The 16088-nt window shown below is 42.7% G+C and overlaps 1 protein-coding gene across 2 annotated transcripts in view; it reads right to left on the bottom strand.

The window, feature by feature from the left end:
* LOC139544884 (atrial natriuretic peptide receptor 3-like) overlaps positions 1–16088 on the bottom strand; it is a 69823-nt gene that overhangs the window by 11004 nt on the left and 42731 nt on the right. For both annotated transcript variants that reach the window (XM_071352049.1, XM_071352048.1), the window contains exon 4: positions 3733–3868. In XM_071352049.1, coding sequence (XP_071208150.1) covers positions 3733–3868 — 136 coding nt within the window. The remainder of the gene's footprint in view (positions 1–3732; positions 3869–16088) is intronic.

The raw sequence follows: 16088 nt of genomic DNA, 5'->3' as shown, positions 1-16088 counted from the left end.
AGGAAAACAGAGAGCAGAGAGCACAGTGGAGAAATTCCAGCACTGGCCAATATAACAGGAAATCCCATCTCTCCTCCCGCCGTTTGTGTTGGCAGGCCCTCCAAGAATTGTAATTTCATCCCTACGGCTGTGTTCCCAAAAATTGTTGGCATTTTTAACATATTATTTATTTTAACAAGAAAATATGACCCTGTTCTTGACGATTCCTGCTGAACGAAACATTGTTACTTCACGTTGAGAGCTGGCAATGCGTTGGCTTTTTAACCAGTTTGGCGAGGGGACATCCGTTCTGTAACTGGACTCTAATCATCGCAGATGAAAGGTTTTGTTCTCCGTGTTGACTCTGCCTCATCCCTTGAAGACTTTAACTGGACTCTGCCTCATCCCTTGAAGACTTTAACTGGACTCTGCCTCATCCCTTTAAGACTTTAACTGGACTCTGCCTCATCCCTTTAAGACTTTAACTGGACTCTGCCTCATCCCTTTAAGACTTAAACTGGACTCTGCCTCATCCCTTTTAGACTTAAACTGGACTCTGCCTCATCCCTTTAAGACTTTAACTGTACTCTGCCTCATCCCTTTAAGACTTTAGCTGGACTCTGCCTCATCCCTTTTAGACTTTAAATGGACTCTGCCTCATCCCTTTAAGACTTTAACTGTACTCTGCCTCATCCCTTTAAGACTTTAATTGGACTCTGCCTCATCCCTTTTAGACTTTAAATGGACTCTGCCTCATCCCTTTAAGACTTTAACTGTACTCTGCCTCATCCCTTTAAGACTTTAATTGGACTCTGCCTCATCCCTTTTAGACTTTAACTGGACTCTGCCTCATCCCTTTAAGACTTTAACTGGACTCTGCTTCATCCCTTTAAGACTTTAACTGGACTCTGCCTCATCCCTTTTAGACTTTAACTGGACTCTGCCTCATCCCTTTAAGACTTTAACTGGAGTCTGCTTCATCCCTTTTAGACTTTAACTGGACTCTGCCTCATCCCTTTAAGACTTTAAATGGACTCTGCCTCATCCCTTTTAGACTTTAAATGGACTCTGCTTCATCCCTTTAAGACTTTAACTGGACTCTGCCTCATCCCTTTATGACTTTAACTGGACTCTGCCTCATCCCTTTTAGACTTTAACTGGACTCTGCCTCATCCCTTTAAGACTTTAACTGGACTCTGCCTCATCCCTTTATGACTTTAACTGGACTCTGCCTCATCCCTTTTAGACTTTAACTGGACTCTGCCTCATCCCTTTAAGACTTTAACTGGACTGGACTCTGCCTCATCCCTTTATGACTTTAACTGGACTCTGCCTCATCCCTTTAAGACTTTAACTAGACTCTGCCTCATCCCTTTATGACTTTAACTGGACTCTGCCTCTTCCCTTTTAGACTTTAACTGGACTCTGCCTCATCCCTTTAAGACTTTAACTGGACTCTGCCTCATCCCTTTAAGATTAGTTAAGATGTAAGTCTCTGGATAAGAGCGTCTTCTAAATGACTAACATGTAAATATAAATTCTGCTGTAAGCCCTTCATACTGCTGTAAGCCCTTCATACTGCTGTAAGCCCTTCATACTGCTGTAAGCCCTTCATACTGCTGTAAGCCCTTCATTCTGCTGTAAGCCCTTCATACTGCTGTAAGCCCTTCATTCTTATATAAGCCCTTCATACTGCTGTAAGCCCTTCATACTGCTGTAAGCCCTTCATACTGCTGTAAGCCCTTCATACTGCTGTAAGCCCTTCATACTGCTGTAAGCCCTTCATACTGCTGTAAGCCCTTCATACTGCTGTAAGCCCTACATACTGCTATAAGCCCTTCATACTGCTGTAAGCCCTTCATACTGCTGTAAGCCCTTCATACTGCTGTAAGCCCTTCATTCTTATATAAGCCCTTCATACTGCTGTAAGCCCTTCATACTGCTGTAAGCCCTTCATACTGCTGTAAGCCCTTCATACTGCTGTAAGCCCTTCATACTGCTATAAGCCCTTCATACTGCTATAAGCCCTTCATACTGCTGTAAGCCCTTCATACTGGCGTAAGCCCTTCATACTGCCATAAGCCCTTCATACTGCTGTAAGCCCTTCATACTGCTGTAAGCCCTACATACTGCTATAAGCCCTTCATACTGCTGTAAGCCCTACATACTGCTATAAGCCCTTCATACTGCTATAAGCCCTTCATACTGCTGTAAGCCCTTCATACTGCTATAAGCCCTTCATACTGCTGTAAGCCCTTCATACTGCTGTAAGCCCTACATACTGCTGTAAGCCCTTCATACTGCTGTAAGCCCTACATACTGCTATAAGCCCTTCATACTGCTATAAGCCCTTCATACTGCTGTAAGCCCTTCATACTGCTGTAAGCCCTTCATACTGCTGTAAGCCCTACATACTGCTGTAAGCCCTTCATACTGCTGTAAGCCCTTCATACTGCTATAAGCCCTTCATACTGCTGTAAGCCCTTCATACTGGCGTAAGCCCTTCATACTGCCGTAAGCCCTTCATACTGCTGTAAGCCCTTCATACTGCTATAAGCCTTTCATACTGCTGTAAGCCCTTCATACTGCTGTAAGCCCTTCATACTGCTATAAGCCCTTCATACTGCTGTAAGCCCGACATACTGCTGTACAGTGCACTGTATGTGGTGTATTGTAACATCCTCTGCAAGCTAAACAGGGGGAAGCCCTTCTGGTTAACCGCTCAGGACAAAGCTGCACTGCACTGCGCTAGCTGTGTTGCACGCCAAAGCCTTTTGTAATTGATAGTGATATCAATAATGCTATACATTTTCTTTCTACAGTCATTAAAAATGAGTGGAGAATGCCAGCGTCTTAACTCGGGTTGACAACATTGGCCTAATTAAGGGTGATGAATGGTCCAGCTGGCAGCCAGGACAACTCAAGGAGACGTTCAGACAGAATCTACGCTGAGCTCAAGTCTTAGATCTAAAATTCAGTTCACATTCCAACAGTCTTACAGTCTTTGGAAAACGTTCTCCGAGGACATATGATGAGACAGCGAGAGGAGAGAGAGAGAGAGGATATATTAAGGGATGTAATGCGAGAGAGATCACAAAGAATTTGAAAACAAATCAACCATTGATGAACTCCCATATCTGTTACCACAGTGAGCATTCACAGCAGCAAGGTTTGTGGCCCGTTGTCATGAGAACAGGGCAACCAGTGGTGGCACAAACAACATTGTAAATACAACCTACATTTATCTGTTTATTTTGCACATTGTTACAACACTGTATATAGCCAATAATATAACACTTGAAATGTCTATATATTTTTTTAAACTTTTGTGAGTGTAATTTTTACTAATGTTTCCCTTGTTTATTTCCCTTTTGTTTATTGTCTATTCCATTTGCTTTGGCGATGTAAACATATGTTTCCCTTGCCAATAGAGAGAGAGAGGCTGGGAGGGAGAGAGAGAGAGAGAGAGAGAGAGAGAGAGACTGGGAGGGAGAGAGAGAGGGGGGGAGAGCTGTATTTTTATTTATTTTTATTTATTATCTATTTCACTTGATTTGGCAATGTAAAACTATGTTTCCCATGCCAAAAAAGCTCTTAAATTGAACCGAATAGAGAAAGAGAGAAAGCGATAGAGAGGATGAATGCAGACTGCTAAGGCTCTGGAGGGAGGCCAATATGATAAGGATGGGAGGATAACGATGGGGAAGAGATAAGGGAGAAGTTTAATAAGGACCAGAGGGTTTTGTCTTTTACCTTCAAACGTTCTGTTCCACATGCGGTAGGTGATCTCTGCTCCGTCCTTCTTGGTGAGGCCGTTCCTGATGGCTTCGTGCAGCGCCAGGGCGTACAGCAGCAATGCATCATGGAACCCTTCCATAAACATGTTGATCTGGAGGAAAACAACAGTGAAACAGGGATTCATCACCTGATCTCCTCCTGTCCACCTGATCTCCTCCTGTCCACCTGATCTCCTCCTGTCCACCTGATCTCCTCCTGTCCACCTGATCTCCTCCTGTCCTCCTGATCTCCTCCTGTCCACCTGATCTCCTCCTGATCTCCTCCTGTCCACCTGATCTCCTCCTGTCCACCTGATCTCCTCCTGTCCACCTGATCTCCTCCTGTCCTCCTGATCTCCTCCTGTCCTCCTGATCTCCTCCTGATCTCCTCCTGTCCACCTGATCTCCTCCTGTCCTCCTGATCTCCTCCTGTCCTCCTGATCTCCTCCTGTCCACCTGATCTCCTCCTGTCCACCTGATCTCCTCCTGTCCTCCTGATCTCCTCCTGTCCTCCTGATCTCCTCCTGTCCTCCTGATCTCCTCCTGATCTCCTCCTGTCCTCCTGATCTCCTCCTGTCCTCCTGATCGCCTCCTGTTCTCCTGATCTCCTCCTGATCTCCTCCTGTCCTCCTGATCTCCTCCTGTCCTCCTGATCTCCTCCTGTCCACCTGATCTCCTCCTGTCCACCTGATCTCCTCCTGTCCTCCTGATCTCCTCCTGTCCTCCTGATCTCCTCCTGTCCACCTGATCTCCTCCTGATCTCCTCCTGTCATATCACAGAGTCTTGATCAACTTTCAGACCAGCTTTTAACAACAGAGCCTTGCAGTTAGTCAATGGGTGTCTGGCCTTGAAAACCTTTAAAATGATGAAGGAGGATAACAAAATATATACCACATGCAAATTATCTTAGATGCTTCCCTCTTTGCTCAGCCTGTGAAGACCTCTGGCAACAAATAAATGTGCCAATTTCTATAGTCATATGACACACCGCTGGTACTCGAGACCTTCAAAAGAAGTGGAGACAATAACCTCAAGCAATAATCAGAACACCACAATATCAACATTTTGAAATGGCCCTCCTCAGTCTCTGGACTAAAACCTGGGATTTGAATTGAAGAGAATAGTCCATAAGCACAGACAAATGATACCGAGGATCTGGAAATATTCTGTATTGAGGAATGGTCTAAGATCCGTGCCAATGTGTTCTACAATCTCATAAAACATTCCAGAGAAAGGCTCAGTGCTGTTATTCTCGCAAGGGGAGGGTTCTAGAGTATTGACAACAGGTTGAGGGTTCTAGAGTATTGACAACAAGGGAGGGTTCTAGAGTATTGACAACAAGGGAGGGTGCTGGAGTATTGACAACAAGGGAGGGTGCTGGAGTATTGACAACAGGTTGAGGGTTCTAGAGTATTGACAACAGGTGAGGGTTCTAGAGTATTGACAACATGGGAGGGTGCTGGAGTATTAAAAACAGGGGAGGGTTCTAGAGTATTGACAACAAGGGAGGGTTCTAGAGTATTGACAATAAGGGAGGGTTCTAGAGTATTGACAACATGTTGAGGGTTCTAGAGTATTGACAACAAGGGAGGGTTCTAGAGTATTGAAAACAGGGGAGGGTTCTAGAGTATTGACAACAGGTGAGGGTTCTAGACTATTGACAACAGGTGAGGGTTCTAGAGTATTGACAACAGGCGAGGGTTCTAGAGTATTGACAACAGGTGAGGGTTCTAGAGTATTGACAACAGGGGAGGGTTCTAGAGAATTGACAACAGGGGAGGGTGTCAGGTTGGATGAGGAGCGTCGCTGTACGGGTATTTTCAGGTCTCTCCAGAGCTGGGTGAATGGAATATGAATGAATGACAGTCATCCAATACGCTGTAATAGAAATAAGGCCATGCTCCTAAATATATATATATATTATCCTCCCTCATCTTAAACGGCGCCGACCGCCACTGAATCCTAGGCTACTATAGTTTGCTTCAGAATGGATCAGGTCAGCATTTTGTTTCTGCCAAAAATATTCTGTTAAATTCTTAGCTCGATATTTGTGTATTTTTGGGAAACGAGCAATTCCCTTACCTTTATTGAAACGATTTGACCATATATTCGGAGGGAGGAAAGTACGTTTACTTGTGTTGTCAGCATTGAGAAAGCAAACGGTCTCTAAAATTTGAAACCACAGGCCTCGGTATGTAGTATCAGCCTCTCTTCCTCCCCCGCCAGGAATGGGCCGCAGCGCGAGTAAAAAAATAAATAAATGAATAGATTGTTTTTAAAAAAGAGTTGGTTGTTAGCTTTATCAGCCTGTTCCCTGCCGCCGCGGGGCTGCTGATAGGCTGCTGGAGGTGAATGGAAATACACAGCCATCACCTCGGCTGGTAGCAGTCCTCTGCAGCGCGCAGATGACTTCCTGTTTAGGTTGGGCACTGGATAGATAGATAGAGAAGACATGGAATGGAACAATGATCCCAATCAGAACATGATCAACTTTTAGTGTCAGGCTAACAGTATCCACAGCTCTTAGGGTATCACCGCAGGCAGCATGCATATAATTGGCTAGTCGGCCCGAGGGATTAAGGTCAGAGTACAAAACGTTCCTCCCGAGAAGAGATCAATTCGGTGATTGTTGATTCATTCATTTTGAATGAGGAAACCGACGACAGGTAGAGTAAGTAGGTGTTGTAACGGTGCAGCTCATCCGGCCAATGGAAATCAGTCAGACGGAGAACGTTCAGAACCCAAATTGCATTGAGTTAGTAGCTGATGATCGTTTGATTCTTGTACGGACGTTAAGACACCTACTGCGGCTACAGTAAACGTGCGCTGTTTTGTTGTTTGTTGTTGTTGTCTGTTTCTGTTTTGTTTAGAGACTGAGTGGAACCCGCGGCGACGTGTTTTGGAAAAGCGATCACCGTGTTAGAAAATGACAAGGTGAGCTGAACGTTGGTAACTTCCTGAATCATATAGCCCCACATGGAGCATGGCGGTGCCCCATTAGAACAGGTCTTTGACAGGATCCCGCCGGGATGTCAGGAGTAATCAACGACTCACTGCGTCTAAGTGGAAGGGAAAACATTTCAAGATTTCTGTTGGTTTCATGGTTTCTTGTGAAAACAAATATGGGCCAAATTGTTTGTTTAGGAAGAGACTGTGTGTGGACCAACTCATTATTTACACTGTCTGGTACTTAGGCTGTAAATTGCCGGAGAACAGATGATTTTCTGTGTGGTATTATGATTGTTATGGTAAACAGATGGAGGTTTGTTTACACCAGGACAAAACAGGGTCAAGCGGTCCCTTATACGGTGGAATTATTGGACCCCTTGTTAAAGACGAGCAAAAAAAGAGTGTATAAAATGAATAATACAAAACAACTGAGCTACATGATATGCAAAAAAATAATTTTAGTTATATTATTTTACACTAATATAATTGCTTAGAGTAAGAGATTTTGAAAGGTTGATGTCTCCTCTGTGTGAAGGTGAGACTCTCGCCTACATGTTGGTTGTTCTGCTCCCAGAATGTCCACAGGCCTCACAAGACTCGTCTGGAGGTTTCCTGGTGCCAGTCGAATACATTTATGGAGGATTTATGGAAGATCTACACCCCATAATGACAAAGCAAAAACGGGAAAAAAAAATAAAAAAAAATTATAAAACAGAAATACCTTATTTACATACGTTTTCAGACCCTTTGCTACGAGACTCGAAATTGAGCTCAGGTGCATCCTGTTTCCATTGATTGTCCTTTCTACAACTTAATTGGAGTCCACCTGTGGTAAATTCAATTGATTGGACATGATTTGGAAAGGCACACACCTGTCTATATAAGGTCCTACAGTTGACAGTACATGTCAGAGCAAAAACCAAACCATGAGGTGGAAGGAATTGTCTGTAGAGCTCCAAGACAGGATTGTGTCGAGGCACAGAACTGGGGAAGGGGGGGGGGATTGCTCATACTGCCTCCTCACTAGCACAATTATAAATACTTGTCGAACAGACTTGTGACGTCATCAGGACAACATTATACGACGTCACCAGGAGCAGCGACTGTGATAGTGTCCTCTCTTGACTCACTGCTGGGAGCGTCCCAACCCTCAGTCCACTTCAGCCCCACAGGAACCAACTTTGGGTACTGCCACTAAAAGGACCAACCACATGTTAACTTCTTCACACTGGTGAAAAGTCACACAACACTAGCCTAGTCTTGCCTCGTCTTAAGGGCATCCTTGATTCTGTCGCCAGTCAACCAGGTGAGAGAAAATGGAAATACCCTGATCCTAGATATGTTGTGCTGTCAATGACTATAGTTGTTGGTAAGACAGCACAAACAGATCTGGGACCAGGCTAGAGTTGAATAGCAACGGGTTAGAAGAATAAGACAATACAGTGTTTTATATGCCATTAAGGCCATGCAGGTCTGGTCTGTTGGTGGCAACCTCTACCAACCATTGTCTCTCAACAGGACAGTGTGGATGGTGAAATCTATTGGGAGCAGGAAGCTGAAAGAAGAGACAAAGGAAAAAGCTATCTCCCTCCCACAGCAGGCCAAGCAGCCCCCTCCCATTGTCCTCCAGCCTCCCACGGCAGGCCAAGCCCCCCCCCCCCCCCCCCTTGTCCTCCAGCCTCCCCCCACAGACCAGAGCTCTGTTTACAGTCTGAGATTCAGGGGAGATGGAGAATGAAACCCAGACCAGAGCTCTGTTTACAGTCTGAGAATCAGGGGAGATGGAGAATGAAACCCAGACCAGAGCTCTGTTTACAGTCTGAGATTCAGGGGAGATGGAGAATGAAACCCAGACCAGAGCTCTGTTTACAGTCTGAGATTCAGGGGAGATGGGAGAATGAAACTCAGACCAGAGCCCTGTTTACAGTCTGAGATTCAGGGGAGATGGAGAATGAAACCCAGACCAGAGCCCTGTTTACAGTCTGAGATTCAGGGGAGATGGAGAATGAAACCCAGACCAGAGTTCTGTTTACAGTCTGAGATTCAGGGGAGATGGGAGAATGAAACCCAGACCAGAGCCCTGTTACAGTCTGAGATTCAGGGTTTTTCTTTATTTTTTTTATATTTTCTACTTTGTAGAATAATAGTGAAGACATCAAAACTATGAAATAACACATATGGAATCATGTAGTAAACAAAAAGTGTTAAACATATTTTATATTTGAGATTCTTCAAAGTAGCCACCCTTTGCCTTGATGACAGCTTTGCACACTCTTGGCATTCTCTCAACCAGCTTCATGAGGTAGTCATCTGGAATGCATTTCAATTAACAGGTGTAGATTGTTAAAAGTTAATTTGTGGAATTTCTTTCCTTCTTAATGAGTATGAGCCAATCAGTTGTGTTGTGACAAGGTAGGGGTGGTATACAGAAGATATTTTTTACCATATTTGGTAAAAGACCAAGTCCATATTACGACAAGAACAGCTCAAATAAACAAAAAGAAACGACAGTCCATCATTACATTAAGGCATGAAGGTCAGTCAATTCAGAAATTTTTGCTATATATTTAACTGTGCTGTTTCACAAAAGTACTGAACCTTTCTATTCTCATTGTTTCTACAGACTGTAAATTAAAGATACAATTTATTTTGCTAAAAGTATTATTATATTATTGATCGATTGACTATGACTTTTCATTGACAACTTAGATGGAAAGTGTAGTAACCTGGTGTATTTATGTTTACCAACAGATGGCAGTATTGACTCAAGACGGGGGTTTGCTTCCCGCTATCCGTAGCTATTTCCTATGTCGGCCTATATAAATATGATTTAGAAAGCTTCAGGTAGCTTAAGCCAGGTGCATTAGAGAATGTAATTCTAAGTTACAATTAAATACTAAACCGTACTTAAGTCTCATGAGTCGTAACTCTAAGAAGCCTTTAAGGATACTACAGAAAGCTACTGAGGATGGTAGCTGACTCTATAGCCACTCCTATCTGTCATATCTTAAATCTGAGCCTAGAGGAAAGTCTTTGTCCTCAGGCCTGGAGGGAAGCCAAAGTGGTAAAGCGGCCTTTACTGGTTCTAACAGCAGACCTATCAGCTTGCTGCCAGCTCTTAGCAAATACAATGCTATTTCTCTGTAAACAAATTAACAACAGACTTTCAGCATGCTTATAGAGAAGGGCACTCAACATCGAGGAAAACCAAAGTTCCAAAGACTGGGCCTAATATAGTGTATAAGAGGTCATACAATACGTTTTGTAGTGATTCCTATGTTGATGATGTAAAGAATATTTGCTGGTCCGTGGTGTGTAATGAGGAGCAAACAGACGCTACACTTGACACATTTATGAAACTACTTATTCCAGTTACTAACAAGCACTTATCCATTAAGATCTGTAAAAACTGTTAAATCCCCTGGGATTGATGAGGAATTGAACATTTGTATGGCTGAGAGTGATGAGGCAAAAGGTATGGCAATTTAGTCTGGCAGCACAACCGATTGGCAAACGTACTGCAAATTAAGAAATCATGTGACTAAACTAAATAAAAATAAAATACACTATGAAACAAAGATAAATTATATAAAGAATGACAAAAAAAAGCTTTGGGGCACCTTCAATGAAATTTTGGGGAAAAAAGACAACTTGGCTCCTTCATTCATTGAATCAGATGGCTCATTGAATCAGATGGCTCATTCATCACAAAGCCCACTGATATAGTCAGTTAACCCACTGTTCCCCGGTAGGCCGTCATTGAAAATAAGAATTTGTTCTTAACCTTTTCTCAATATAGGGGGTGCTGTTTCAACATTAGCATTTATCGTCTCCAAATTAAACTGCCTCATACTCAATTCTTGCTCGTACAATATGCATATTATAGTTATTATTGGATAGAAAACACTCTCTAGTTTCTATAGCCGTTTGAATTATGTCTCTGAGTGAAACAGAACCCATTCTACAGCACTTTTCCTGATATGGAGTGAGATTTCAGACATTTTGGCCTCTGGTCCCAGGTCAGTTTTAAAGTCCCTGTAAATCCTATGAGGATACAAACACTGCCCATGCCTTCCTCTAGATGTCAGTAAGAGGTGACAATTTGAATGGAGTCGATTGCGCAATCAGGGCCAGTATAAAACAGAAAAGACCGGATGTACCGTTCTTTTCCCGCTGCGCCTCACGCAAGATGGACGTCGGACTCTCTCTCTTTCCAAGCGTTGGTTTAGCCACTTATATATCGCCGGTCATGTTTTTACTCGTTATAGGTGTTAAAAACATCATAAGGTAGTTAATTTTAACCGTTTTATAGCAATTTATATCCGTTTAGTGCGATTTTGAGGCATTGCTTTGTGATGCACATTGAAGCACCGGGCACGTTTCGGTGTCCCGGTCGAACGTTAGTGGGCATTTCGACGGACAAGCGGACAGCTTTCGACCAAAAGAAGATTAGACCCAAGAAAGGATACATTGCCCAAGATACTGATGGAAGAACAGCTCACAGTAAGAACTATTTATGATGATAAATCGTTGTTCTGTCGAAAAATGTTATACGCATATTCCGCCATTTTTTTTGGTATAGCTTCGCTTGGCGAACCCTGTATTGCACAGTAAGGATATTTTTAGAAATGTAATTCAGCGATTGCATTAAGAACTAATTTGTCTTTCGATTGCTGTCCACCCTATATTTTTTAGTCAAGTTTACGATTAGTTATTCATTACGCCAGATCACTGTCCAAAATGGAGCCCGACATTTTCAGGCTAGTTTTGCTAGTATTGTCATGTTATAACCACGTTTTTTTGTGGCTAAATATGCACATTTTCGAACAAACTCTATATGTATGTTGTAATATGATGTTACAGGGGTGTCATCGGAAGAATTCTGAGAAGGTTAGTGAAAAAATTTATACATTTTGGCGATGATTACGTTATCTCTCTCTTTGGCTTGTATCAATGCTCGGGTAACGTTTGCACATGTGGTATGCTAATATAACGATTTATTGTGTTTTCTCTGTAAAACACTTAGAACATCTGAAATATTGTCTGAATTCACAAGATCTGTGTCTTTCCAATGCTATGCTTTGTCTATTTTTAAGAAATGTTTTATGATGAGTAAATTGGTAATACACGTTGCTCTCTGTATTTATTCTAGTCGAGTTGTGATGGTGGGTGCAATTGTAAACTATGATTTCTACCTGAAATATGCACATTTTTCTAACAAAAACTATCCTATACAATAAATATGTTATCAGACTGTCATCTGATGAGGTTTTTTCTTGGTTAGTGGCTATCAATATCTTTATTTGGCCGAATTGGTGATAGCTACTGGTGGAGAGAAAAAATGGTGGACAAAGAAAATGGTGTCTTTTGCTAACGTGGTTAGCTAATAGATTTACATATTGTGTCTTCCCTGTAAAACATTTTAAAAATCAGAAATGATTGCTGGATTCACAAGAAGTGGATCTTTCATCTGGTATCTTGGACTTGTGATTGAATGATATTTAGATGCTACTATTTACTTGTGACGCTATGCTAGCTATGCTATTCAGCTTTTTTACTGGTGGGGGGTGGGGGGTGCTCCCGGATCCGGGTTTCTGACTCGTTAGAAGTTAACTGACTTGCCTAGTTAAATAAAGGTTAAAAAAAACGTACAAAAATATTGCAAACTACTTTAATGACTTTTTCATTGGAAAGATTAGCAAACTTAGGCGTGACATGCCAGCAACAAACGCTGACACTACACATCCAAGTATATCGGACCAAACTGAAAGACAAGAATTGCACTTTGGAAATCCGTAAAGTCAGTGTGGAAGAAGTGAAAAATATATTATTGTCTGTCAACATTGACAAACCACGGGGGTCTGACTACTTGGATGGAAAATTACTGAGGATAATAGCAGACAATATTGCCAATCCTATTTGCCCCATCTTCAATTTAAGCCTACTAGTGAGCATGTGCCCTCAGGCCTGGAGGGAAGCTAAAGTCATTCCGCTACCCAAGAATAGTAAAGCCCCCTTTACTGGCTCAAATAGCTGACCAATCAGCCTGTTACCATCCCTTAGTAAACTTCTGGAAAAAATTGTGTTTGACCAGATACAATGCTATTTCACATGGACAACAGAATTTCAGCACGCTTATAGGGAAGGACACTCAACAAGCAAATTACACAAATGAGAAATTGATGATACAATGATTGTGGGGGCTGTCTTGTTAGACTTCAGTGTTGCTTTTGACATTATCGATCATAGTCTGCTGCTGGAAAAATGTATGTGTTAACGCGGATAAAGAGTTACTTGTCTAACAGAACACAGAGGGTGTTCTTTAATGGAAGCCTCTCCAACATAATCCAGGTAGAATCAGGAATTCCCCAGGGTAGCTGTTTAGGCCCCTTGATTTTTGAAAATGTTTACTAATGTCATGCCACTGACTTTGAGTAAATCCAGTGTGTCTATGTATGCGGATGACTCAACACTATACACGTCAGCTACTACAGCGACTGAAATGCCTGCAACACTCAACAAAGAGCTGTAGTCAGTTTCAGAATGGGTGGCAAGGAATGTTAGTCATAAATATTTCTAAAACTAAAAGCATTGTATTTGGAACAAAACACTCACTAAACCCTTAACCTAAACTAAACATTGTAATAAATAATGTGGAAATTGAGCAAGTTGCGATGACTAAACTGCTTGGAGTAACACTAGATTGTAAACTGTCATAGTCAAAACATATTGATACAACAGTAGCTAAGATGGGGAGAAGTCTGTACATAATAAAGTGCTGCTCTACCTTCTTAACAACACTATCAACAAGACAGGTCCTACAGGCCCTAGTTTCTACCTTCTTAACAACACTATCAACAAGGCAGGTCCTACAGGCCCTAGTTTCTACCTTCTTAACAACACTATCAACAAGACAGGTCCTACAGGCCCTAGTTTATACCTTCTTAACAACACTATCAACAAGGCAGGTCCTACAGGCCCTAGTTTCTACCTTCTTAACAACACTATCAACAAGGCAGGTCCTACAGGCCCTAGTTTCTACCTTCTTAACAACACTATCAACAAGGCAGGTCCTACAGGCCCTAGTTTTGTCACACCTTGACTACTGTTCAGTCGTGTGGTCGGGTGCCACAAAAAAGGACTTAGGAAAATTGCAATTGGCTCAAAACAGGGCGGCACGGCTGGCTCTTGGATGTACACAGAGAGCTAATATTAATAATATGCATGTCAATCTCTCCTGGCTGAAAGTGGAGGAGAGATTGACTTCATCACTACTTTTATTTATGAGAGGTATTGACATGTTCAATGCACTGAGCTGTCTAAACTACTGGCACACAGCTCAGACACCCATGCATACCCCAAAAGACATGCCACAAGAGGTCTCTTCACAGTCCCCAAGTCCACAACAGACTATGCACAGTACTACATAGAACCATGACTACACAGAACTCTGTTCCACATCAAGTAACTGACGCAAGCAGTAAAATTACATGAAAAAAACACCTTATGGAACAGCAGGGACTGTTAAGCAACACAAACATTGGCACAGACACATGCATACACCCACACACCCACACACACACACACACGATAACATGCACACTATACATACACATGGTTTTAGTACTGTAGATATGTGGTAGTGGTGGAGTAGGGGCCTGAGGGCACACAGTGTTTTGAGACATCTGTGAATGTATTGTAATGTTTTCAAAATTGTATAAACTGCCTTCATTTTGCTGGACCCCAGGAAGAGTTGCTGCCTTGACAGCAGCTAATGGGGATCCATAATAAACCCCAGGAAGAGTAGCTGCTGCCTTGACAGGAACTAATGGGGATCCATAATAAACCCCAGGAAGAGTAGCTGCTGCCTCGGCAGGAACTAATGGGGATCCATAATAAACCCCAGGAAGAGTAGCTGCTGCCTTGGCAGGAACTAATGGGGATCCATAATAAACCCCAGGAAGAGTAGCTGCTGCCTCGACAGGAACTAATGGGGATCCATAATAAATCCCAGGAAGAGTAGCTGCTGCCTTGGCAGGAACTAATGGGGAGCCATAATAAACCCCAGGAAGAGTAGCTGCTCCCTTGACAGGAACTAATGGGGATCCATAATAAATCCCAGGAAGAGTAGCTGCTGCCTCGACAGGAACTAATGGGGATCCATAATAAATCCCAGGAAGAGTAGCTTCTGCCTTGGCAGGAACTAATGGGGAGCCATAATAAACCCCAGGAAGAGTAGCTGCTGCCTCGACAGGAACTAATGGGGATCCATAATAAATCCCAGGAAGAGTAGCTGCTGCCTTGGCAGGAACTAATGGGGAGCCATAATAAACCCCAGGAAGAGTAGCTGCTCCCTTGACAGGAACTAATGGGGATCCATAATAAATCCCAGGAAGAGTAGCTGCTGCCTCGACAGGAACTAATGGGGATCCATAATAAATCCCAGGAAGAGTAGCTGCTGCCTTGGCAGGAACTAATGGGGAGCCATAATAAACCCCAGGAAGAGTAGCTGCTCCCTTGACAGGAACTAATGGGGATCCATAATAAACTCCAGGAAGAGTAGCTGCTCCCTTGACAGGAACTAATGGGGATCCATAATAAACCCCAGGAAGAGTAGCTGCTGCCTTGACAGGAACTAATGGGGATCCATAATAAACCCCAGGAAGAGTAGCTGCTCCCTTGACAGGAACTAATGGGGATCCATAATAAACTCCAGGAAGAGTAGCTGCTCCCTTGACAGGAACTAATGGGGATCCATAATAAACTCCAGGAAGAGTAGCTGCTGCCTTGGCAGGAACTAATGGGGATCCATAATAAACCCCAGGAAGAGTAGCTGCTGCCTTGACAGGAATTAATGGGGATCCATAATAAACCCCAGGAAGAGTAGCTGCTGCCTTGGCAGGAACTAATGGGGATCCATAATAAATACAAATACAAAAACATGTACTGCACTGACACAAATGACTGATGATTGGTTGAAAGAAATTGATAATAAGAATATTGTGGGAGCTGTACTGTTAGATTTCAGTGCAGCCTTTGATATTATTGACCATAACCTGTTGAAAAAACTTAAGTGTTACGGTTTTTCAACCTCTGCCATATCGTGGATTAAGAGCTATCTATCTAATAGAACTCAGAGGGTTTTCTTTCATTTAAGCTTCTCTAATGTTAAACATGTCAAGTGTGGTGTACCGCAGGGCAGCTCTCTAGACCCTCTACTCTTTTCTACTTTTACCAGTGACCTTCTGTATGCTGATGATTCAACCATATATGCATCAGCAATCATAGCTAATGAAGTCACTGAAACCCTTAACAAAGAGTTGCAGTCTGTTTTGGAATGGGTGGCCAGTAATAAACTGGTCCTGAACATCTCTAAAACTAAG

This window comes from Salvelinus alpinus, chromosome 19 (genome assembly GCF_045679555.1).
Source record: "Salvelinus alpinus chromosome 19, SLU_Salpinus.1, whole genome shotgun sequence".
NCBI classification, from domain to species: Eukaryota; Metazoa; Chordata; class Actinopteri; order Salmoniformes; family Salmonidae; genus Salvelinus; species Salvelinus alpinus.
The sequence above is the reverse complement of the archived record's forward strand: the minus strand, read 5'-3'. Positions and strand labels throughout refer to the sequence as shown.